This window comes from Lepidochelys olivacea, assembly GCF_965140295.1.
Source record: "Lepidochelys olivacea isolate rLepOli2 genome assembly, chromosome: 3".
NCBI classification, from domain to species: Eukaryota; Metazoa; Chordata; order Testudines; family Cheloniidae; genus Lepidochelys; species Lepidochelys olivacea.
Window position 1 is genome coordinate 201,424,510 of NC_140413.1, and position 26,370 is coordinate 201,450,879.

The 26,370-nt window shown below is 40.2% G+C and overlaps 1 protein-coding gene across 4 annotated transcripts in view; it reads right to left on the reverse strand.

Annotated features, from left to right (window-relative positions):
• SLX4IP (SLX4 interacting protein) overlaps positions 1-26,370 on the reverse strand; it is a 126,648-nt gene that overhangs the window by 15,818 nt on the left and 84,460 nt on the right. For all 4 annotated transcript variants that reach the window (XM_084623558.1, XM_084623559.1, XM_084623560.1 and 1 more), the window contains 2 exons: positions 14,454-14,531; positions 11,709-11,797 (listed from right to left, as the gene is read on the reverse strand). In XM_084623558.1, coding sequence (XP_084479684.1) covers positions 11,709-11,797; positions 14,454-14,531 — 167 coding nt within the window. The remainder of the gene's footprint in view (positions 1-11,708; positions 11,798-14,453; positions 14,532-26,370) is intronic.

The following is a 26,370-nucleotide window of genomic DNA, read 5'->3' on the forward strand; positions in this document are numbered from 1 at the left end:
AAAATAGGTTTTTTATTTGCCTTCTGAGCCTTTAAGGTGCATTTGGGACACATTTTTGAGCTTTTTTCCAGGACCATGAAGGCCACATACTTACTTTCCTTTTGAGAGAAAGCGAGGTTCTCTCAGAATAGAGTTGAGTTCAAGGGATGGTGCTTTATGAAAAACATGACTCAGAACTGTGGATTCACAGATAGCATCTTCGTGGTGAGTGTGTCCAATGATAAGAGAACGGAGAAAAAGGCAGTTGTTTTTCAGTCAATCTGAGAACTTCTCTTAATGAAATTTAAGGCAGATTTAAAACATACCTAGACCCGATTTTTTTGTATTAATAAAAGAGCAGTATTTTTCTGACACCTGTACCATCAACCAATTTTCCCTCAATTGTAAGTTTCCTCCCTCCAAAAGGTATGCAAAAGGACTTTGTAAAAGTTCTCCTCTAAATGACTTTTTATAAAATAAAAGCAAAAAATCAGTTATTTTATTACACATTTCAAGACAAAGGAACTTCTTGACTAACAGCAAAATGTTACATGGATTCCTGAAAAAGTAATGCAATCCTGTATTGTAGCTTTGAGTCAGCTGAAAATAGGGTACTCTCACCTGTCTGATAAGTCTAAATGTTATAGAATCATAGAATATCAGGGTTGGAAGGGACCTCAGGAGGTCATCTAGTCCAACCCCCCTGCTCAAAGCAGGCCAATCCCCAACTAAATCATCCACTGAAGCATCCACTACATATAGTGTAAACAGTTAGATACCCTTTATGTTCATTTTTCTATATAGACAACAGTTACTCCCTTTGCTCTGGATTTATATGCTGGGTAACAACAGAACAAACTATTGATTAAAGAACATGAGTTACACAGTACTGTGTTTCATTTATAAAAAAAAAAAAATCTGGTTTTGCCAGGAAAAATAAGCTTTTAGTATAAAAGGATAAGACTTAAACTTAGAAAAAACAATACACCAACAGGTAAAAGAATGGCATTGTTTATATAACTATGATACCATGTGAAATGACTGTAGGAGACCTTAGAAAGGTTAACAGTAATATCCTTGATCTTGCCACTTATATCTAGGCAAGGCATATAAAACAGGCAGTACCAGCAGGTCTTAGCCTGGTATCATAATGGCACAATCAAGCTCTGGAAATATTACTACCAAGGACAGACTTTTTACTTTTAGATTCTTTTTCATTTTATTTTAGTATGGATTAGATTATATAAATTGGGGAAGAAATAAAGTGAAAAGTAGTAGAGCTCTCACTAATTTAATAGATATCCTCAAACTCAATCTCTGTCAGTTTATAACCATTATCTATTCCAGTGGTTTTCAAACTTCTTTTCTGGCGACCCAGAAAATTGTTGAAGCCTCCAGCCCAGCAGAGCTGGGGATGAGGGGGGTTGGCGTGTGGGAGGGGCTCTGGGCTGGGGCAGAGGGTTGGAGAGCGGGAGTGGGTCAGGGATCTGGGCTGGGGGTGCAGGCTCTGGGGTGGGGCTGGGGATGAGGGGCTTGGGATACAGGAGGGGGCTCTGGGTTGGAGGGGTGGCTCAGGGCTGGGGCAGAGAAATGGGGTGTGGGAGTGGGTCAGGGCTCTGGGCTGGGGGTACAGGCCTCTAGGGTGGGGCTGGGGATGAGGGGTTTGGGGTGCAGGATGGGGTACAGGGCTGGGGCAGGGGGTTGGGGTGCGGGCTTACCTCGGGCGGCTCCCAGTCAGTGGTGCGGCGGGGTGCTAAGGCAGGCTTTCTGCCTGTCCTGGCACCGCAGACCGCACTGCGCCCTGGAAGTGGCCAGCAGCAGGTCCGGCTCCTAGGTGGAGGTACGCAACAGCTCCGTGCAGCTCTTGCCTGCAGGCACCGCCCGCCCAGCTCCCATTGGCTGGGAACTGGCCAATGGGAGTACAGAGCTGGTGGTGGGTGGGGGGTGCAGTATGTGGAGCCCCGTGGCGCAGGGCAGTGTCAGAACAGGTAGGGACTAGTCTGCCTTAGCCAGGCAGCACCGCCAACAGGACTTTTAACGGCTCTGTCAGTGGTGATGACCATGACCCAGTGCCTTACATTCCGCGACCCAGGACTGGATCGTGACCCACAGTTTGAAAACCACTGATTTATTCCATGTGAACAGAAGAATGGGGAAGGGTAGAGATAGTGGTGAGCACAGTCTGACAGCAGTGTGTTTGTGTAAGGGCTGAATGTAAGTGATAGCACTGAACTGTAGAAATTAGAGACTGCCCAAAATCCCTTCATGACATTTGGTCTCTTTATACTATATTTATTTCAGTTTATTTTGAAGTCAAGATATAGAATTTATTTCTTATTAATTGCTATGGAGTTTTCTGCTGAAGGTAAGAGGATGGTTTGCTCTACAAAACAATCCTGCTGGTTATCTGCTGGAGGCCCTTGGGACAGCAAGAATGCAGTCATGAGTGTTCCATTAAAATGTAAAGTTATTTAGGTATTGAAAAAGAGTTATATGATCCCACAAAACTTTTCACAGATGCACAGCCCTTAAGCAAGTAGTTAGATTTAAGTCAAATGAAGTACCCATGAGAAAGGATTACTCACCTCAGTAAAGGATTGCAGGAATGCGTCCCTATTATTTCAACACCATGTCAAAAGGAAGTCTTTTCATGTACCTAATCTTTTGTATTGCCAGCCACTGGACCCCTTCTATTTCTGCTATATCTTGCTGGGGCTTGCATGACCCAAGCTGCATACCGTACTCCAATGGGTGGATGCTACTGAGTTATATATTGGCATTATGATATGTTCAGTATTTTCTATTTAATTCTGTATGCATCTAACATTTTGCTTGCATTTTGACGACTGAAATTACTGAACACAATACACTGAATTATCTATGACACCCAGGCCCTTTTTGTTACAGTTAACACAGAACCTTATTACTTTGAATTTGGCAACAATGAATTTAATCTGTCATCATGCTGCCCATCTATGCAGCTCTGCTAGGTCTCTCTGAAGTTCTCCACAGTCTTATCTTGTCTTGTCTTGGGAATGGTAAATAATTGTGTGTAATATGCAAATCATGCCATGTCACTGCTCATCCACTTCTCCAGATAATTAATATACTAAACATCAGCATTCCTTGTATGGATGCTTGGGGTACACAATTGTTACCCTTTGCCATGCTGAAAATGGACCAGCCAATTTCCAAACCATAGGAAAACTACATCTTTTAGTGTGCGACGACTTAGTTTTTTTAACAGTTTCTTGCAAGGGACTTTGTCAAAAGCTTGGGGGCTGACTCTAAAAAAAAAAAAAGCAATTTTCCTATATCTGTTCTGTCGTTGACAACTTCAAGAATTCTGGTTGATTCAAGTGGCACAATCTTTGTAGAATCCATGATGGTTTGTATCTATCATAATTTTTCATCTAGTGTTTTATAATGCAATTTTTAAATTACTGATTTAACCAATATATTTTCTGTGACAGATATAGCAACTGTATACTATATTTTTGGGACCATAAGAACGGCCATACTGGGTCAGACCAATGGTCCATTCAGCCCTGACAGTGGCTCATGCCAGGTGCTTCAGAGGGAACAAACAGAACAGATGGATTGGTTTGTTCATATGAAAGGTTGATGTTACTTTCGGTAGAAATTTTGTGTGCGGATGTAGCAGGACTTTGTCTTTGAAGAATATTGTGTAGGGAGGATCGGCCATGAGCGCCCCGATCTCACTCACCTGTCTGGCAGAAGTAATGGTGACCAGAAAGGCCACTTTCATGAATAAATGCAGCAGGGAACTAATTGGCGGCTAAGGCTTCGAATGGTGGTCTGATGAGGCATTTCAACACCAGATTGAGGTCCTAGGCAGGGGTAGGTTGGCAAACTTCTGGATAAATGTTCTGGAGGCCTGTGAGGAAGCATTTAGTAATTGGGTGCATGAAAATCAAGTTCCCGTCAATCTCATGCTGGAACGCAGTAATGCCTGCAAAATGGACTTTGATCGAGCTTGTTGCTAAACCCAATTATTTCAGCTCCATTAGGTATTCCAACACTAATGGTAGTGGTGCTGTGGAGGCCGTCAAGTGTTTTACGGGACACCAGGAGGAGAATCTCTTCCATTTTTGAAAGTAAGTATTCCTCCTGGTCACTTTCCTGCTGTTTAGTAACACATGTTTAACTTGTTCCAAGCTGACTAGTTCGCCAGGATGGAACCATGTAGGAACCACACTTGTAGGTGGAGTTTCTCCAGATTCAGGTGAAGAGTATGACCGTTATTCTGAGACAGCAGGTCTAGACGATAAGGAACAGTTTGAGGAGCGCATATCAACATGCACATCAGGTAAGGGGAAAATGCTTTTTTGGGCCATGTTGGGACTATGAGGATAACCTTGGCCTTGTCTGTTCAAATTTTGTGTACCATATGCGATATCATTGGAATCAGTGGGAAAGCGTACATGAGTTATGCAACCCATGTGATGAGAAAGGCGAACCCGAGTGACCGAGGTCCCATCCCCACTCTCAAGCAGAACATTGCGCATTTGCTGTTCGTTGGGGATGTGAACAAGTCGATTGGGGGAGTGCTCCACTGGTGGAAAATGGGGAGCAAAACTCTCCTATTCATTTCCCATTCCTGGTCTCAAGAGAAGTACCTGCTTAGCGTGTCCGCCGTTGTGTTCTGACAGCCAGGAAGGTAGGAGGCTGAAATGTTTATGTTGTGGTGTATATACCAGTTCCACAGTTTCATGTCTTCAGTGCACAGCAAGTGAGATCGAGCACCCCCTTGTCAAATGATGAAAAACATACATGCAATGTTGTCAGTCATGATGCGAATGAATTCGTTCTTTAAGTGCGGTAGGAAGTGTCTGCAGGCATTGCGGACCACACATAGTTCTAATAGATTGATGTGTAACTGAGTCTCTGCAGGAGACCATTTGCCTTGAACCATGCGCAGGTGCATATGGGCGCCCCAGCCTATCAGCGAGGTGCCTGTTGTGATAACAATTGATGGGGGTTCCTGTTGAAAAGGGATGCCCATGCATACATTTTCTGATCTTGTCCACCAGTGTAGAGAATCCAGGACACAGGGTGGTACAGTATGGTTTGTGAAGGCTCGGTATGTACTCCAAGCTCAGCCAGTCCTGTAGACAGTGCATATGTAGTCTTGTGTGTCGTACCATGAACGCTGTGGCTGCCATGTGCCCTAGCAGTTGCAAGACAGTATGAGCTGGTATTTGGGGGCTGACTCTTACCTCTGAGATAAGGTCTGTCAGAGTTGTGAACACATTCAGGGGCAGGGATGCCTTGGCTTCTACGGCATCAAGATGTGCCCTGATAAAGTCCAGTTGCTGGACAGGGATTAGAGTGGATTTTCATTCATTTATCTGTAGTCCTAGATCCCTGAATATGTGATCATTGTCTGGACTGAGTCCAATGCTTCTTGTTAAGTTGGGCCTTTGAGAAGGCAATCGTCCAGGTAAGGGAAAATCGTTATTCCCTGTTTGCGCAGATGTGCCGTTACTACCACTAGGGTTTTGGAGAAAACTCTTGGTGCAGTGGATAGGCCGAACGGTAGCACTCTGTACTGGAAGCATTTGTGTCCTACTGTTAAAGGCAGAAATTTCCTGTGAGTGGGGTGTATAGTAATATGAAAATAAGCATCTTGGAGGTTGAGGGGTGAAAACCAGTCCCCCTTTTGCAGCACTGGAAGTATCGTGCCCAGTGAGTGCGTTTTGAACTTTGGAGTGCATACGAACATGTTGAGTTTCCTGAGATCCAAAATAGGTCTCCATCCCCCATTCTTCTTCTGTGTCAAGGAGAAGTGGGAGTAGAACCCCTTCCCCATATATTGCAAAGGTACTTGTTCCATGGCACCTAGTTGTAAAAGATGATCGATTTCTTGTTGTATCAGGTGCTCATGAGAAGGGTCCCTGAAGAGGGACGGAGAGGGGGGTAGGGTAGGTGGTCGGGAGGTAAAGGGGATGGTATATCCTGATCGTATGATCTCTAACACCCACTGGTCCATTATTATTGACTTCCAGATGTGGCAGAATGGGCGAAGGTGGTGTCAAAAGCATGGGGACAGATCAGGTGACAGCGCTGCCTGGTGAAGGAGGTTGTCCAAACCCTCGACCAAAACTGCCTGGTGAAGAATTTAGTGGGTGCGGTTGGTGCCGACTTGGTTTTTTCAACCAGTGCCAACTATGATGTTGGTGCTGAGGGCGGAGGCATGGTGCCTGAGGAGTCACTCAGCACCGGGTCCCTTTTGGGTGAATTCAGTACCATGGAGGAGGCATGTTGCCATCTGTGCCTCGACTCTGTCTGCTTTGCTTGGGACTCGGTAGTGCCAGAGGTGCCCAGAGTATCATAGGTGCTCACCTGAACATATGTTGGTATCGGGGGTAGTGACCTGGCAGGAGACCACTTATGTTTCTGTGGTGCTCTCTGAGGACACGTCTGCGCCCTCTTCCACAGTCCTTTAGAGGAAGGCATGTCTCCTGTCCCTGCAGAGGGAGTACCCGGAAAGGAGGTCCATTGGTCTGGCTCTGGTTGGAGAGATTTCTCCATCAGTATAATTTTCAAGCGGAGATCTCAGTCACGCTGGGCTCTCGCTTTCAGATTATTGCAATGGGTGCATTTTTGCAGGATATGCATCTCCGCATGACATCGGACACACAAAAAGTGTCCATCTGAAATGGGCATTGCTTCGTGGCAAAAGCCGCATCGCTTAAAGCCTGGGGTGCCAGGCATCTCTGACACTTAACTGATCCCCAGTGCGGGGAGGGTAAACAGGGGAAGTAACATTAACTATAACTTTTAAAAGACTATTTAAACTGCTATCTTTTTTAAAGGTTTGGCGAGAGTACGAACACTGCCCCAGAGCTCCATCTTCAACCGAGGATGGTTGAGAAGGAACTGGAGGACTTGGGTCATGCGCATGCTAGACGTGGTACCATGAGATGCCTGCTGCATATGCATGACCCACATGGACGCTGGTGCCATAAATCTCTGATTGACATCACCGGGACACACCGACACCTGAAGTGGAGCACCGAAAGGGACATCATTCGAAGAAGAAGTATCAGTTTCACTCTGCAGCTACTAAAGCTCTCAAATTCTTCAGGTCTGGGATAGCCCCACCATGAGGACTGCCTTGGGCCAGGAACCCTAGGGCCTCCATACACACAGGCCATCTGGCTCCCTGGGATGCAAGCTAGCCCAGAAGTCTGGAAGTTTGGGGTCCCTTGACTCTGAGTAGTCCACCTGGAAGGGCTGCCCCAGAGCTACAGACCCTGGGAGCTGATCCCAAGACACTCAAGCTCCTGGGTCCACAACAGGGAGCTTGGAAGCTGTGGCTAGAGCTGAGATTCTCAGGTTTCCAGGCTCCCTGCCATGAAGTCAGGATCTAAGCTCTGGTTAGAGTCAGGGCTCCCAAGTCTATCAAGCTCCCAACTCCATGGCAGGGATCCTGGAATCCCTTGCATGACAAGGCTGGCCCAGAGCCACAGACTATGGAAGCCCGGGGTTGCCTGGTCACTGGGCAGTCTACAAAGTGGAGCTCTCTCTCTCTCACCAGCTCCCAGAGCTAGTGGAAGGTGTGGAGGAAGAGAAGCTGGGCTCTGTGCCTCTCTGGGTCCGGTAGCTGCACCTCTCCAGCTCCCAGAGCTGCAGGGGAGGTTGAGTGTTCCTGCTCTCTGTCTCCAGAAAATTTGTTGAAAGTGAAATTGACAAGACGCTTCCAAGCAGGCAGCCAGGGAGCCCTCATTTCAATTTTCCCAACAGAAAATCAAAATCTTTCAGCAAAACTGAAGTTCTTTCATGGAAAATTCTGCTTTTGCAAAAAAAAGCATATTTTTTTTTGGTCAGAAAACCATTTAGATGAAAATTTTGTGACCAGCTCTAATAGTGATTGTAACGCAATCCTATCAAATCTGGCACCTGATCTTGTAGCCAAGTCAAGGGCGTGGTATTTAACAAAAGTAAGGGAATTACACCATATTGCTGCCTTGCAGATCTCCGATATGAGGACGTTCTAAAAACTGCAAAGGAGGCATCCTGTGCTTCTGACGTTTGGAGGGAGAGGCGTACCAGCCATATGATAAACAGATTGAAATAACATGGGGTAATCCAGTGACATATTCTCTGGGAAGAAATGGCCCGCCCCTTAAAAGAGCTACTTATGGAAACAAAGAGAAGAGGAGCCTGCCTAAAGGGCTTCGTTCTATTAATACAACAAGGCACTAGAAACATCCAAGTTGTGAGGTTTCTCATTCCCTGGAGAGGAATGGGGTATTTGGAAAGAAAATGAGAAGATTAACAGATTTAAATGGAAGTCTGACACAATTTTGGGAAAAATTTGGGATGAAGACTCAACACCACCTTATCCCTGTGGAATATTGTGCAAGGTGGGTTAGCAGGAAGAGCTTGTGTAAGACCTCACAGGTCTAGAACACAGGCCTGCAGAGCTATCGCACAGTTAACATCTCCAGGCTGCCACTAAGTGGCAGCTGTAACCAACCGGCGCTCCACTTACCATGATTCACTGTGGACACCAACCACGGGAAGTTCCGCCTTAAGGGTTTGACAGGAAGCAGCCCCAGCACTTCTGAATGGCTCCCTGTCCTATATAAACCCCAGGGTCATTTCAGGAAGTGTCCAGGAAACAGCGCGGATCTCTTGTAGCTGCCATGACTGTTCCTGTTCTATGCTCTTGAGCTCCTGGCTTGACCTCGGCTTGTTTTGGACTTCATCTCCTGACTCGGACCCTGAAACCTCAGTTGGACTCTAACCCTGACCTGGAACTGACTACAAACTCCTTAGCTACTCCTAGCCTCAGGTTTGCCCCTGCTTTGACCCTTGGCCCTGACTTCCCCTTGTTGGGATCCTGAAAGCTTAGAGTTTGCTGACTCTTCTGGCTGATGTAATGGTGATCAGAAAGGCCACCTTGAGAGCAAGGTGAGAGCATTCAGAGGGAGACTCAAAGAAGGGGCTCTATGACACTTGTAAGAACAATAGTGAGATCCCACATTGGAGGGAAGTGAGGGACAGTTGCATGTGCCCTTGGGTGAGGGGCACACAAGGACATGCACTGTGCAGACTACAACTCATCAGACACTGCTATTCAAAGATTACACATGAACACCTAGCATGCGATCCACATGAACAGTATCCTCTATTGCCCAACCCAAAGGCACACACCTTATGTCTACTAAAATTACCATACACCTGAGCCCATACACCATAACCTTAACTCTGTTCTCATGCAGAAATTCCTTTAGTGAACCCACTCCAACACACCGGCCCTTATTTCTCTCCCTGCTCCATACACCCCAGATTTCCTCCCTGTCCTCCATATTCCCCTCCCCCACTTTCTTCCCCCAAATACATACTTTCCCTCCCTTTCCCTTGTATTCCAAAAGCCTGAAAATTCACCTGCTCCTCACAGTTCTTATTTCTGCCCCATGACAGCATAAGGGAACCTCTTCCCTGAGGACAACGTGGCTTCACCCTCGATAGGACAATAGGAGATAGTGGCCATCTCTGCTAAGTACAACCTAAAAACTTCCTCCTGCAGCAGGTCTAAGGAAATGGTAGCCATTTTAAATGAGGGAAACCTATGGCCTCTTTCCCACTGAGGATAATGGGAGATGGTAGCCATTTTTAACTTTGTTAGTTTCTCTGAAAAAGAAATGCACCAGTCACTGAAGAATAAACTCTCGGTTATAAAGATTAAAAGTGAAAAACTACCCTTAATCCTAAAGATTTGTTCTCAAAAACTACCTGTTGCACTAGATCTCCTCAAGGTTCAGCTGCCTGACAATATTGGTTTTAAAGATGCATGTCAACAATAAAACATGAGAACCCCTAAACAACCCAGAGACAAATTTCAAACACTTCCTATTGCAAATTTATTATACAAAACCAACCAAATACTACATACAAAATTCAAAGGGCATATAAAGTCACACTGGATGATGTTTTATACTTCAAGACCATCTATGTGTAGAGAAATGCATGCCCTATTTTAAGCCCAATTCAGAACATCTTAGCTATAGAGTCATAATAAGCACCTAAATCACAGAACATGCCATAGAAGAGAATTTGGGGGGAGGCTTCTGCAGTCTAGTACAGAATCCAGGCATACTTCCTGTTAAACTGCATAGCAAACACGTTAGTACTACGATAGCATGTGCTGTAGGATTTCATATACCTAGTGGGGCAGACTGTAGCAGCAGACGCTGCTGCTAGAACAGCACAAAGGGATCTGAAATCCCACTGACACAGCTACCGCCGCTCATTGAGGTGGTTTTATTATGTTGATGGGAGAGCTCTCTGATTTAGGGTCTGATCCTGCAAAGAATTAGGCACCTGAGTAACTTTACTCACATGAATAGCCCCATAGAACAAGCCCTTGAAATGTTAAGTTCACTTTTTAAATAATTAGGGATTTGTACAGATGAATTTAAGTTTTAAGTTACCACAATTTAAAATCAATATTGTAATATTTATGTGAAACAATCAAAATATTCTTGACAGGAGTACATTATTCACTTGCCTTTCCTCTTCTAATAGGAATCATATGAAAGGGAAACTAAGGAGGGGAATTCTTATTTGTTGCTTTTTGGAGAAATTAACTCTCTCAAATTGGAAAGAGAGTTTTACAAGAAACTTTAAAAAGAAAAATATAATAATTCACTTCCCAATCACAGGGTTTTTCTTCCAGCCAAAATGCATGTTAAATAGTCCCAATTTAAGGAATCTGAGTGGCTTTTAAAACACATGTTGTGAGAGTAGTGTTTTTTTGTTCAGGTTGGCAACAAAAATATTTTCAAAAGCAGTTTACTAGATTTTCTTTTGAGCAACCTAAACATCTTTTTTTGCTGGGTTACTTATCCTGTGGTGTTTATCAATCTTGGGACCAAGATAACAAAGCCCTCGCAGCTGATGTTAGAAAGAAACTTTCCTGTTACAAAGGGACTTCAATTAAATTTAATGTTTAAAATTAATATTTCCATTAATCACTCCAACAATACATGCACAGACCTTAATGTGTATTTATGACATTCATCATGAGTGCAAAAGAAACTGCCTGTTATAAAACAGGCCACCTGGGTCAATGTTAGCACTCATGAGACAACCAGTGGTTAACTGCAGTATAAGATTCATAAGCTGTTGACCCTGATAGAGCCTTCTAGATGAAATATATAAGTAATAATTTTTACTGGTAATGAACTACCGAGCAATACCTTTTTCCCCATAAATTTATTAGGGGAGCATATTTTGTTCCAGCAGTGCCACCGCTGACCTTTATGAGTTGTCTTATAGAACAGAGATGCCAAAAAAAATATGCAAAACAAATAATACAGTGGACCTTATAAATCTTAATATTTGGTAACACAAAAGGTTTCAAGACCAAGTAGTCAAAAATGGACACCTAAAGTTAGGTTTCTAAATAAGTGGCCTGATTTTCCAAAGTGCTGAGCTTCTAGCAATTCCTACTATCTTCAGTGGGAGGTGCTGGGTGTTCAGTCCATTTGATAATCAGACCACTTAGGTGACAAAATATGCATTTAGGAGACTAACTTTAGGTTCCCATTTTGAACATCTTGGCCCAATTGTTTAGATGATCTTTTCCATCCCTAGAAAATATCAGATTAGCATTTGAATGACTAAGTCTACACAGAAACATGTCTCACCACTGAACAATAAATCAGACTATTCTAGTACTCCTCCATACATACCAATGCTCCATTTTTGCTTGTCCAAAGACTGGGATTAGATTCAAGTCTAGTGACACAAACCACAAATTTGTCTGGAAATACACGCAGCTCTGTGCAAAACAACAAACCCCAAAAAGATTACATGTATCTTTCAGTATATAATATAGTTTTTAATAAGGGCAACGTATACGTGTACTACATTTTGTAAATCAAAGCAGCCGACATTTTAAAATGCACAATAATTCTTTTCTCCCTCCTCACTTTTTGCAATTCCCCACTCTCTCCTCCCACTTCACTTGTTTTGTTTTTGTTTTTTGGGGGTTTTTTTGGGTGGGGGAGTAAATCATTCATTTCTCAATAGGGCAGAGTAAGCTCAGTTCTCCAGAGAAAAGACTAGGCTGCAAATTAGTCCACCTGAGCCCCGGACAAATGTATCACATGGAACCCACAGGCAAGTCATTCAGCATGATTTCCTTTGTGCTAGTCTGATGATTCATCTTTTCATCTCAAAAATGTTGTCATGTTTATAACATCAGTATAATGTATAGCATGAAAATTGGACATAACATGGCATATGGAAAACATCTTTCAAACTATGACTAAGGTGATTTTAAAGTGTTTAAACGATTTATTACCATTTACCATCACGATCTCACATATCCTACTCCTAAAACACAGTTCCCAGAGTTAACACGTAACAACAAAACTTCTTAATCATCTGAGATTACTAGAGGGAAGAGGATCCAGTAACAACAATTCTGAACCACTTATAAGAACAGAGTACATCAAGCATCACTCAATTTAGTAACAAAAATACTAGAGAGAGAGAGAGACAGACAGACAGAGAGAGACAGAGAGGGTGTTCTGTTTTAGCAATCTGAAATTATGTCCACATCCATTAAAATGGCATATTTTTATTTAGGATTTATATGTGAAATTGTCAGACTTTTATAACAATGGGCCAGAACATCCTGTCTTATGGGAGGGGGAAGAGGTAAGATAGGCAGGAAAACAATGAGGCTGACCACACAGTTTCCCTCAGAACATCCCATCAAAGGGCAGCAAACAGGGGAGGAATATGGAGCTATCTGCATGGACGGCTGCTTCTCCACAAGACTGTGTTGTTTCATTGACAGCATGCTCTGTGCAGCCATTTGCCAAGTCCTCCTATGGCTGCTAAGCAGGAGCCATGAAGGTAACTTTACAAGAGTTAATGCTGTATTAATTACTACTAGATCTGTGGGTTGGTGCAGTGGCTTGTAGTCAGATCCCTATTCTTCTGGTCTCACCCACAAGCCCTGCAGAGCTCCAAGCAGAAAGGCTCCAGAGGAAATAAGGAGTGGTGCTGGGATGGGGCGTGGGGGCAGTAATCCCCACTTTCTGCACAGGAAGGAAAAGATGCATATGCAGGAGGGTTGCTCCTAGCCTCAGATATTAAGCATTCTGACAGGGTGTTATTTCAGCTTTGACTGTAAAATGAACCAATGCAACACGAGTTTCAATTTTAAAATACAGAATTCTACTTAGATGATAATCAATGTGTTCTTTTTGATTGCGGTATTACATGTATCCTGACTAAAAGAACTGCTGAGGCCGAAGTGTTTATTAGCTCAGGAAATATACTTATTAGAGTGCAGCAGCAGCTTTTATTAATAAATAAAAATTATTATTAATGACAAAGAAACAACAACAAATTTTGGCCACTGTCTTTCAACGACCTCTGTGTGGGAGCAGGGGGCTCTATTCATGTGGCGCTCGTTACAGGATCGTGGCCTTAGAATTTTTTCTGATAGTATTGGTAGATCAAATACATTTTAGTTTGGCTGTTTTAACTGTTACATTTTGCCAGATAGTCTCTTGCTGGTTAACAAAACAAATCTGTCACTAGACTACAATACTTCCTGTAAAATTCCAATAAAGCTTAGATCCAAAACAAATACAGTTTTGATGTAAAAGACATTATTACAGTATAATCTAATATTCCAAAACAGCCATGAAAATGTACAACTTTGCTGAAATACTTAAAATCAACACTCTAATCTCTGCACTCAGTATGAAGTTAGACAAAATTAGTAGTTAATTGAAACAGAAGAGACTTAACAAATGTCCATAAACATGGTAAATAAAACCCTATAAAATGTAAGAGACATTACTAAGATTGTTATTCAAGCAGTTAAAAGATTTTAAGGCCGCTTAGTTGATTTACTTTATTTTTCTTTTAAATTTAAAAGATCAACTGAAAGGGCAGTCATTGTTATGGTTCCTTTTTATTGTTGTTGAAGCAACAGGATTGATATCACTTCCTTACAGAGCATCTTGGCTTGGAAAAACATGAAGAAGAAAAATATCTGGCCCAATGACATCACCTATGTAGGGGTTTTACAGCAGTGGGCCCAATGAAAGCATTTGCTTGCATACACTTGTACCATACAGTTGATGCCATAAATGATATGATATGACTCATCGGAGTGCAACCTCTGGTCGATTCACCCTGTGGAGACTCAGTAAAATGCTAAGCCTCATCACAAATATCAAATCTGGTATGACTGAGCTGATTATTCTGGAGCAGGCAGAAAGCAACTTTAAAGTTAAATAAAACACACAAACAACTGTTTGGAAATATTTTTGATTAAAAAAAATCCCACAACAATAACAGAAATTAATGAACTGAATCAAAATTCTAATAGAAACGCTGTGTTTATGATTTACTCCCTTCTCCCAATTGTGCTAAATGTTAAGTAACGGAATAAGAAACTGCCTGCTTACCGCGATACTGCTTCCCCACCACACAACGGAGATTGACCCATCTCTTTATGAAGTAGGCTGTAATGTGAAAATTGCCACCTGAAACATTAAACAGAGTGATGTAATAAGTGTAAGGGCATTCTGTTCTCACAGTGTGCTACACATCTCCTATAAAGATCTCCTGACTGTTTGGGGAAAGGAAGGCATAGCTCTCACTTACAAAATGTGCATCTCTCCAAAAGCAGTATTTTTAATAAAAACTTCTTAGAGTCAAGAATAAACTAATGTGCAGCAGAGTAAAAAAAAAAAAAAACCACTGGATTTTAAAATTGATCGGTTCTGCTATCCAATCACAGAAATTAATTTCAATAAATTAATTGCCCACAAAAGGTGCCAGACGAACAGCTCTGCAGACTAAGACCCTGTTCATTGTGACCCCGTTGCACCCACACAAATCAAGAAAGCAACTGAAAATGTTCTTAACTAATTGCTTTTTAGAGAAAGACCTTGAGTTATGTAAAGTTTTTAAAAGTTTGGTATGGAGATGCCAGCTATGAGCAGATTCTGAATGATGCTAATCATCTGCCAATCCCATTCAGTTCAACAAGAAAAGCAGCACCCTTCAAGATCAGGCTACATTTAATCACAGTGATATATACTACGTGGTGATCAATAATTGTGCCCAGCCTCAGCATGGGTGCGCCAACAGGGAGGTATAGGGTGTAAAGGAGCCTCGTTCCCAGCGGCTGACCACACTTAGAATCCTTGTGCTATAAAGGTTCTGAAGGCTAGAAAGATGATCTTGTGCACTGGATTGCAACTCCAAAAAAATTGTGTTCTATTCTATTCTCTGCTTTGCCATCAACTTCCTGTGGGACCTTGGGCAAGTCACTTAGTTTCTCTGTGCCTCAGTTCAGTCTGTAAAGTAGGGATAATAATTCTTCCCTACCTCACAGGGATGTCACAAGGTACTCAGATACCTCGGTGACAAGTGCCACAGAAAAGCTTATAAATAAATATTGCCATTCTCAACTCTAGAAAGAAGGCAAGGGAAGACACAGGACCACATAACCCCATCCCGATTCCAGCCAGGAGAGCTAACCAGGAGCAGAAGGTCCGGATGTTGACCACAGCACAAGGATGACAATGCAGCTTCATTCCCTCCTGCGTGCTCCAGAGCTTCCCAGCTGGCACAGTGCCTCTGGGAGCAACCCCTGCCGTGGTGTTCCACCACACCATCCTTCATGCAATACCGTGCCTATTTACCATAATCAGTCCCTAAATAATTTATCAGCTATCTTTTTCCATTCAGAAGACAACTGAATACTTGACTCCCTTTAAAGATCGAGTCAAGATGTATCAAGTTAAGCCACCCTTTAAAGAGAAGGAACACTTTGGATGCAGTCCATCACCTTTATTAGTTGCATATTTACAGCACATGATTAAAGAAAATTGTTGTTAGGTATTTCCAGTTTGGCACCCGCTATCCTTTTGACACATTGTCAGTGGGGTTAGCCAAATCAAAGACGACAAGACTTTGCGCTTTCTGTAGACAAAGTGTAAGTGTGACAGTACAATGCCTTCCACTGTGATCTCAAGAACAGTGCAACAGAGAGATGTCTGTAAAAACTAGAGCTGGCAAAAAAACAAGAATTCTATTTTGTGAAAAATTTCAAGGTTTCAAAGTTTGTTTTTGTTCCACATCCGAAACTAGACCTCTTAAAACTTTTCACAAAAAGCACACAAGAGCGACCCTCTGCAACAGCCAACAGTCTGAATCTGTCCAATTCAGAAGAGGGACTTGAACCTGGGTCTCTTATTCCAGATGAGTGCCCTAACCATTGGGCTAGTGGCTCTTCTCGGGTGCAGGGGGGGTGTCTCTCTCTCTCACACACACACACACTCTCCCCCCACACCCGGATAAACCTTTCCAACAAAACTTTGATCTAAACTGACATTTCCACAAACAGTTTCTATTTTGATGGATCGGTATTTTCAGATTAAAAATTCTTCCTTCTAAAAAAATCTTGACCATCTCTAGTAAAAACACATATTTACCAACCAGTCTCTAAATGAGGAAAATGGATAACTAAATGAGGAAATCCTCTCCGCCTGAATGTACCTCACAACACTGAACAAGCACTTCACTTTCATCGTATTTTTTTATTAAAACATCAAACAAAAGGTGATAATATTTTACATTTCCCACCACACTCTAAAACACAATGCTTCATGCCCGAGATTCTTCTAAGAATGGGAGTGACAGATCTATCTGTTTAGTTTTCCTGCTGTTCTGGTGTCCTGTAAGAAGTAAGTCTTTAATCATATCTGACCAACTAACAACCTGAGCAGAGTTTCAAATTGATCTTAACGACCTCTGATTTACAATATGTCTGCTCTTGGGAGTAAGACAAAACCCCCGCAGCTCTATGGTATTTTCAGTTCAGTTGCCCCTTGTTAGTGCATGATTTCAAGTTGACTTCTGTTGGTGACAGAGTCATACATGATATGTCCAAAATGTAATTTGAGATATTGTTAAATATGTCTCTTTAATTTTCCCCCCTTCATTGATTCATCCTTTGTGGAACCTTTCTACCAGCAGGAAAGATATATTGTCATGAGGCTCTAATGGAAGCTCAATTAAATACCATTCTGCTGATCAGTCAGTAGGGGATACCATATCAGTATAGCAGCTCCAGCAGCCAAGGTTTATCACTTAAATGATTAATGCAGTCTGTGTCTGTTTGCATCAACTGGTACAATTGCTGCACCTCAGGAATAATTTTCTTCACTATTTCTTTTAGGAGGTGAAAAATATTTACATGCAATGATCTAAAACTTGTGTTCATCAAACCCGCCTAATAAATTGTTTTCTTCACAGTTGTATCAATATTTGAGTATTTAATGTATGATCGTGCAGTGAAAAGAAATTACAATGTAGACATTGTGTAGTCAGTTCTAGCAGTAAGTACACTTCTTTTTAAAGTGAAACCAATGTGTAAAAACTACTGTTGACAGCTCTAGAGACCAAAGTCCTCCATTTATCATGTTCATAACCCCTGTGGATAAAAGAGAAGGAACAGCATCAGCCATGGCTGATCAAGCTTTGCCACACTGCTTCACAAGAGTGCATCAACTCAGAACTGGAAGAACTCTCACTAATAGTAAGAGAGAAGTTCAGTCTTCATACCCATCCATTCTTCCACTCTTTGCTGAGAATGCTAGTAAGGGTGCCTGTTATTGCTAATTGTGGTCTGTGTTTTAAGATGTGGATAGCTGCATGCCAGGAATTGGGGTGTAATATATGTTAAAAGAACATTATATTCCATTTTTAACAAATATTTTTGAAAAACCTCTTGCTAGTGCATTAATGTTTTTGGAACTTCTGAACTGCTCCATCCAGTAACATCAGTTTGTTTTAGCAAAACTACAGCTGTGCCAATGTCAACTGATAATACAACAGCGCTGCAATGCTACTAACACTGTAGAGTTCTTTCTGCTTCTTCCAAGGAAAAATATCTGCAAATTACCTATTCTCTTCACAAGATCAAGAAATGAAGATACTAGAGAAATGCCTTCTTTTTCCTATCTGAAGAGCCTGTGCACTTTGCAACCTCCTACATGTAGGTTACTAACACAGAAATCGGAAAAATGTTTTCATGTTTACAGTAAATAATGCAGAAATGAGACTTCTATTGGGAGGAGGAGGATATTCTGATTTTGAAACTTTACGTCTAAGTCATGATATCAGAGTTCCAAAAAAAGTCCTGAGACACTGGAAACCAAAACATGACCGAATAAATACAGTCCTAGCAAGGATGCAGTTTAGTTTAAGAAACAATGTGCTCCAGTGAGTAATGCATTTTAAGGGAGTGGTAATTTGCCCTGCCTGATATATTTCACAGTCCCAGGACACTGAGAGGAAATATCAGACACTGAGTTTATACTGTAAAACTATCCAGCAACACTTGTTTTCCAAAGGAATTACAGCCAAGTTGACTTGAGCTTCCTACAAGGCTGCCAAGAAGAGCCTGTGGTACAGTGTATAACAGTGGAAAGCCCTCTCTCACGGCTATTAGAGACCATTCATCTGGGAGCCTGGGAAAATGCCTCTGAGCTGCTGAGTTATCTGGAATAGCCTGGCAGGTGTTCACTTCCCAGGAAAATCTGGCACCTGCTTGGCTCTGCTACTGAATTGTGCAAAGTCTTCTCCAAAACCACAAGACAGGCCTAAGAAGGCCGAATGCACTCAAAACATTTTCATACCTGACACTCCTACATTTCTGATTGTACAGCTTTTCTTGCTGTTTTCCAAAATATCTAATTTTTTCTCACGGCTCAGCCATTTTAAATTTCTGACATATTGTTTTGGATTAAAATTGCCCCTTTGATTTGAAAATACAACTTTTATATTTAAAATAGTTTAGTCCATGAAATATAAAAAATGTGAACTTGTTATATTAAATTGGAAAGGAAAAGTGATGTGTAGAATCTATAAATTCAGAACATTACATTGTTGCACAGATTAAATCCTAAATATAAAGCCTGAATTTTCAATATGCTGTATATTAATTTATAGAGATTAAGCTAATAACATTTACAGCAGATAGGGTTTTTCATCTTCAAAGTGTTCTACATACATTAAGTTAATATACTGAAAAGCAATGAGGTCTAACTTCTTAGCAACTATACTTCTTCATTCGGTATTATACCATCACATTAGTGAACGTATGTAAACTGAAGAGCCATGCTCATTCTGAACCTATTTTTTCGTCAATTTGTGTGTGTACCATGTAATTGATGTTTGCCAACATTTATTCAAAAAATCAAATCCTTTCAAGCCTAATTACGTTTAAGTTGACAATAGATCATGAACAAGGAGATGGGGACTACTTGCATTGAGTGAAGTTCTTCACATGCGGAAGTGTTTGCAGCATCAGATCCTATATATGTGCATTACGGCTGAGTTACAGTCACTAGGAAAAACATATTAAGGAATTTTCTTACTTTTGTAGACAGAAAATCTTACCCATTACATTGCATTAATGTAGCATTTTGCACTTAATTTTCTTGGCTGTCCCACCCTCCTCTCCAACACACACCGAGAATTGTTTAATGTAAGAAGATGTATATTCTTATATAGTACAAATCGATACTCCACCCAAATGTCTCTGATTTAAGGATATTTATTTTGTATATTTTGATATGTGATGTTGACCATTTGTGTTTTAACAGTTATAAAACTTTAACTTTTTGACTCTCAATGTTTTCTTTCCCCATTGCCTGTTTTCCCCCATAATTTCCCACAACTGTGAAAATTTAAATATATAAACAATAAAAAAGTTTTAGACCCGTAATTTTGCACAACTGTGAAAATATATATTGATATAACTCTAAAAATGTTTTAAAAATAAACATCGATATGTCAAAATGTCAAAATTATAAAAATTGGATTCTGTCAAGCCTAAACAAAATATGGTCAAAATGTAACTCGTGTTCTTTTTCTCCTCACTCCCCTCTTTCTTTGTTATTGTTAAGAATAGTACCATCCTTCCTGTCAGTTAAATTTTCTCCTGTGCATCCAGGCCACAACCAAATCTTGCCATGTTTTCCTTTATATAATTTCCAAAAAGGCAAACTTTGGGTTGCTCAAACAACTAAAACTCCATAATCCCCCCCCCTTGATTATTGCACTCCTCTTCTCTGGCCTCTTTGAACATCCACACCATCTCCTCCTTCTTATCCATGAAAAATGCAACAGCCAAGGTTATCTTTTTTGTCTATCACTTTGACCACTGCAGCCGCCACTGGCTTCCCTTCTCCCTCCAAATCAAGTTCTACCTTCCTTCCTGACCTTAAAGGCACTTTACAACTCAGACTCTCTCCCTTACTGCCTCCATTTGCCAGCAATGCGAGCCTCAGATGCCTACTTGCATACTCCTCTCACTGCCTACCCCTACTGCCACCCATTACACATGAAGCAATCTCCCTGAACTGCTCCATTAGGCTACTACCTTCTCCCCTTCAAATGCCTTCTCAAGATCCACTTCCACTAAAATAAATCAGACAATGTGTCACTGGTTAGAGGCTGTGGACCAGGTGGGGAAAGTCAGTATTTGTATAATTAACGGGAATATGTATGTCAATGATTGTCTCCCTCAACTTTTGTACACCTCATGTCAGCTTAGAGCCCAATTCAGCAATGTGTAGTTTTACTTGAGTGAGCAGTCTCACTGAAAATGACGAAACACAAAATGCTGTCAAAACCACAAAGTAAAAAAGATGAAAAAAATATTTTCTCCTAAAATCTCTTTCACTAATAGTTATCTTTAGGATTACTTGTAACAAAAGGCATGGAAAAGAGAGAAGACAGAAGCGGTTTCCAGATTTATGTTGTCTATTAAGAACATTCCACTGAAGCATGTGCAATCCATGCAACAGAGCTAATGAAAAACAAAATGAAACTGATTAGAAATGGACTAAAACCAAAGCTGAGACTGAACATTCTGTTTTCATTGTCCAGGCTGAGTGAAGTGTCACAAATAGGCTAAAAGAATAAACTGTGAACAGTAAATTACAATTAAATTATTGGATTATTAGTAACACATTTGCTTTAAAAATGTATATATACAATTATAGATAGAACATTTTAACTTGACACTGCATCCTTTAAACCAGAAGAAAATTTCTTTTTCACTGAAACAGCTTAAAAGAGCCAAATGGATTTTTTCTTAAAAAAACCCCAAAAAACTGTGTTACTAAAGAACCTTCCCCAGGGAATGACCTTGCATTCCAAATTCCAATCCAAGGAAAGGTTTAGGGTTTAAATAATTTCAAAAAAACAGGATTCATAGTGGAAGTACTTAAACCTGAAGTATAATCACAAACAGCAAGTTAGTTTTGTATAATTTCCATACCAAGTCTACATTTCTGTGGGCATAATTTAATGCCTGCAATGAAGAACAGTCTATTTAGCACCTGTAAAGCATGGGAAAGCATTAATCCAGCAGGTGGAAAACTGCGAATTCAAGTCATTGCACCTCCCCCACCCGCCACCAAAGATGATGACTTCTAATTTAGAAAATTAGGACTAACATATTTCTCATCTACATAGCATGAGGTGGGGGGAGGGAAGGAAGGGAACCCTAGATCTAAGGGAATGGGATAAAAATCTGTTCTAACATGAAAAGGAGGACTTGTGGCACCTTAGAGACTAACCAATTTATTTGAGCATGAGCTTTCGTGAGCTACAGCTCACTTCATCGGATGCAGCTGTAGCTCACGAAAGCTCATGCTCAAATAAATTGGTTAGTCTCTAAGGTGCCACAAGTACTCCTTTTCTTTTTGCGAATACAGACTAACACGGCTGTTACTCTGAAACCTGTTCTAACATGCTTTTTTCTGGTGAAAGTAATTTACAAAATTTGTGATTTAACACCAGTTTATATGACATGATGACATATTAGGGATTAAAATAGAAACCACACCTGTTATAATGATGAAGAACTGAGAGGAGACCGTGTGTCGATTACAAAATTGTTCTAGTGCCTTGAATGCAAAGAAGGAAATACCCGTATGTTTATTAGCCACCACTATGAATTTCCAAACTGTTGTCAGTATTTGAATGGTTTCTTGCAACATGTGTTAACTCTTTATGCTTAACAATCTAGCTGTGACACTCTGATTCCCCTTCCTAGACCTGAAGAAGAGTTCTGTGGAGCTCGACAGATTGTCTCTTTCATCAACAGAAGTCGGTGTTGATATTATCTCACCCACCTTGTTTCTGTCAGTATTTAAATGCAGTTACAACTCAACTATATGACAAAGCCCAAATTCCTTACCTGTGTATTCCAAATAATAGACCAGATCCTTAGCTGGTAGAAATTAGAGTAACTCCATTGACTTCAATGGAGCGACATCAATTCACACAAGATAAGGATCTGGCCCAGCGTGAGTTGTCATACTATCCAAAAAGTGACTTTTTGCATTTCTCTTTACAATCTCATCTAAGGAGGGAAAACAGAGATGATATAGAAGAGAGGACATAACCAATCCAGAAACTGGAAGTCTGAACAAGTCAAACAAATGTCAATATTACATCAGTTCAAACAAAAATACACCCGCTTTTTATGTATCTTATCATTTAAGTTATTGACGTTAGTTTAATTGTTAAAAGAGATTTCTAAACTGTGAGTTAGTGTTGTGAGCCTGACTTTGGTTTCCGCAATAGAAGATAAATACTTCTGTTAATTAAAAGGATAATAAAAAAATATTCCGCAAATAAACAAGCATGAGATTGCCAGCTTCCATTCTTTTTCCTCTAAAGCTAGATTTATCAATTTAAATCTCTTTGCTTTGCATGGATTTGTTTAGTGAATTAAAAAAAAAACCAGACATTTCTTTCAAATTAATGTTCTAAATGATAAAAGAAATTACATTTATTATTTGCCTTTATGGCACTGCTGGAATTTACTAAATCCTATTAGTGTGTCCACAAAGGATCCACAAATTGTTTTTTCACTTTTCAAGTGATGAAGAGCTTTGTCTAAATTTGTACCAGTTTTACTAAATTTTAATTATTTACTTTTTTCAATAAGTATTTTACAAATTAAGGCCCGGATACCACACTCATATATTTATCTTTACACAAAGTCCCTGTGAGATCAATAGGAATAATATTCACAGTGTATAAAGTTAAGCACATGTGTAAGTCTTAGCAAGAGACCCCTAAAATACAGACACATGGAAAGTCTGGCCCAATCCTGCAAACACAAACATACATAACTGTACTCACATGAATGAAAAGCAAGTGGAACTACTCATGTGAGTAAAGTCTGAAATGCCCATATATTTTTCCCAGGTCAGGTTCTTAGTCTATCTCAGTCAACCTTTCAGTTAAGTACTGCAGCAAAATTTTCTAAGCATAGGAAAATAAAGGTTACATGATGGGTAATTAAAAAAATAAATTAGAAAAAGGATTTTTTAAACCTAAAAATGCTACATTTTCTCTCTACCTCTGTCATATGGCAATGCTGTTTAAGAAGAAGAGAAAACTAAGCAGAATATTGCTGTATATCATAGTAACCTAAAAAATAAAAAGATACTGCTTGTCTTGCAACAATAAAAAGTGTGCCTGAAACCACCTCTTGTGACAATTAAAGTAACGAGAGCCTCACCATTGAACAAGCATTTTTAAAACAATTTTCTTCCTTGTAAATTTAATTTGCTTGGTTTGGTTTTTAGGGGACTGCTGGTGGTGGTGGTTTGATGTCATTTTTACACTGGTGCTTTTAGGGACACACAGGGTTAAACATGTGTAAAATAAATTTTCTCAGTTTAAAGAGCAAAAAACAACACATTTAGGAAACCAGACAGCTAGCGGGTCAAAACATTACACTTCCAGGTCAAGCTTCTGGTTGCAATTAAGTAAAATTCCTACAAGCATTTCTAGGGAAATCATATTTCTTGCAGGTTTTTTTAATCCCTGCTTTCTTGCTTACATTGTAACCACAGCACTTTCACTCTCTTTAGCAATATAGAATACCTGTGTATCTGAAGATTTTTATACGAGCCTGAAATGACATTTTAATCTAAAAATTAAACCCTCTCAATTTTTCCACCTGAGTCTCATTCATTTAAAGTTGAACTAATTTAAGAAAATTAGATAAATTTATTAAAGGGAAACCATTAAACCGAAATCTAGTCTATTTAAAAACAAACATTAAAAAGCTTTTCTCAGAAGCCACACCTCCCCCTTTTGACCTCCTGCAGTATTTGTGATTTCAGTCATATTTTTCTTATTCAAAAAAAATGTTTTTCTCTCCCTTGCAGCTGTGTGAAAGACCCACTCGAACAACAGTAGAAACTGACTGAGGACCCAATCTTGCAAACACTCTGTGTATGCACAGCTTAAGTTTAAGCACGTGAGTAGTCCAGCAAGACTACTCAGATCCTTAAAGTTAAGCATGTGTGTAAGCGTTTGCAGGACTGGAGCTTAACTGACCTACTATACAAGGGAGTGAGTGTGTTGTCAAAAGTAAAAACAAAAATGAAACTGTAAAAATAGAAAAATATGTTTTATCTAATTTATTTTTTAAATAGTAATCTAGGTGCTACCTGTAGCAATAGTAGATACATTGTTTTTAGACTTAAGTATTACTTTCCAACTGATGGTGTCCTTTTAAAAGAAAAAAAAAGGATCTTTTAAAAAGTCCGAACAACTTTTTTTCCTTTTCCTTAGGCCATTATTTATTCAGGGTTAGATCATATGAGGTGCTGTTTTCAACTCCCTTTGAAGTTGAGGGAACTCGAGGGCACTTAGCAAATTGTAGAAACACCCAGCACTGCACAAGCACTATTACGCTATGTCACAAACCTCGTACAATACAGATGCACAAATTCAAGAAAATGAATATTCACAACTGTAGCTAAAAAGTTTAGAGGTGCCTCAGTTGTACTGCTTTAGCTGGAACAAGGGTTTCCTAATTCTTTTGGCAACAACTTCTTAAGATCAAATTAAAGTTAGTAATTTATGGAGTTAATATAAATGCCATAATTTCATTTGATAAATTACCAAGACTATAAAATTATGGTTTCTAGTAACTGCTTGGCTAACAAAGGGAAAATGAACAAGCTATTTATATATCATAAATAACTCAAATTGGGACGTAGCATTTTATCTGATGTTAAGTGTAACAGATGGTTAGTACAGAATCTCCCTCTTGTTTCTATCAAGTTATTGAGCTGAGATGCTAACCAAGTGGAATTTGCCAAAACAAAAGATTTCTTGGACTTATATAAACTACTTTTGCTTTTACTCCAAAAAACAAAAATGTTTTTTGCACTCAACCTGCCTGCATTGTTATTGAATGTTGAATATGTGAATGATGAATATACCTGCAACTGTGTTCAAGGTTGTTGAGCATAATTTTCTCTTGCATTATCGTCTCAAACTTGCTTACATTTTAATGATCAAACATTAAGTCAAATTTTGTCTGAAGAAGGGAGGATTATATGAGAGTTTTTGCAAAGAAGAAGAAATTGGGGCTGTGTTGTTAGTCTGAGTGGCATCCTGGAAAGAGCAAGAAAAGGGAGAAGAGGATTGCCTATGGGATAGGTCAACATACAACTGTTGTAAAGGGTGAGTAAGGAAGACATGGTTGAGCTCCTGACTTTGCATGTATAATCAAGCTCTGGCAAAACTTTTATTGCTCAGCTGCCCATGACTGATATTTGGTTCAGCAACAGTTACCAGGGCACTAGGAAGGAGGTGTGGCTACACTGGTTGCATCTGACAATCAAGCCAGAAGATTTTTCATGACAATATGGGATTTCAAAAGTGTGTCTAATTCACATGAAAATTCTAGGATGAAATTAAAATGAAATTAGTATTGGTGGGTAGTTGCTCCATTAAACCTCAGAATCCTTGGTGAACTAGTTGTGTCATTAACCACAATTATCTTACAGTCACTAAGATTGATTGTCCTCTGGATGACTTCAATATCCATGTGAATGTCATCTCTTCAGGATCAGCACAGAAGTCGTGATCAGCAGACTTATTTCAGATGTTGGTGTATGTCAACCCCAATGGCTGAGTGAACTGTAGGTGGATCATTTACAGTATGTGACATAAGGGTTTATGGTCACTGTTGCAATACATAACTGACATACTGAATATCAAATTTTGTACCAAGAAATACACTCAACCCAACCATGAAGCATGTCAGGAACACACGGCTATCACTTTACAAAACAACGTGAATTTCAATACATACATCCAGAACACTGTGATGATCTGGGACAACCAAGTAATCAAACAAAAAAACATGACTTGATTATGGTCTCATTTACATAATTTTACCTTAGTGCAACACCAACGATTTCAACTAAGTTACTCTTAGGGGTACATCTACACTGCAAGCTTCTTTCAGTGGCGTGT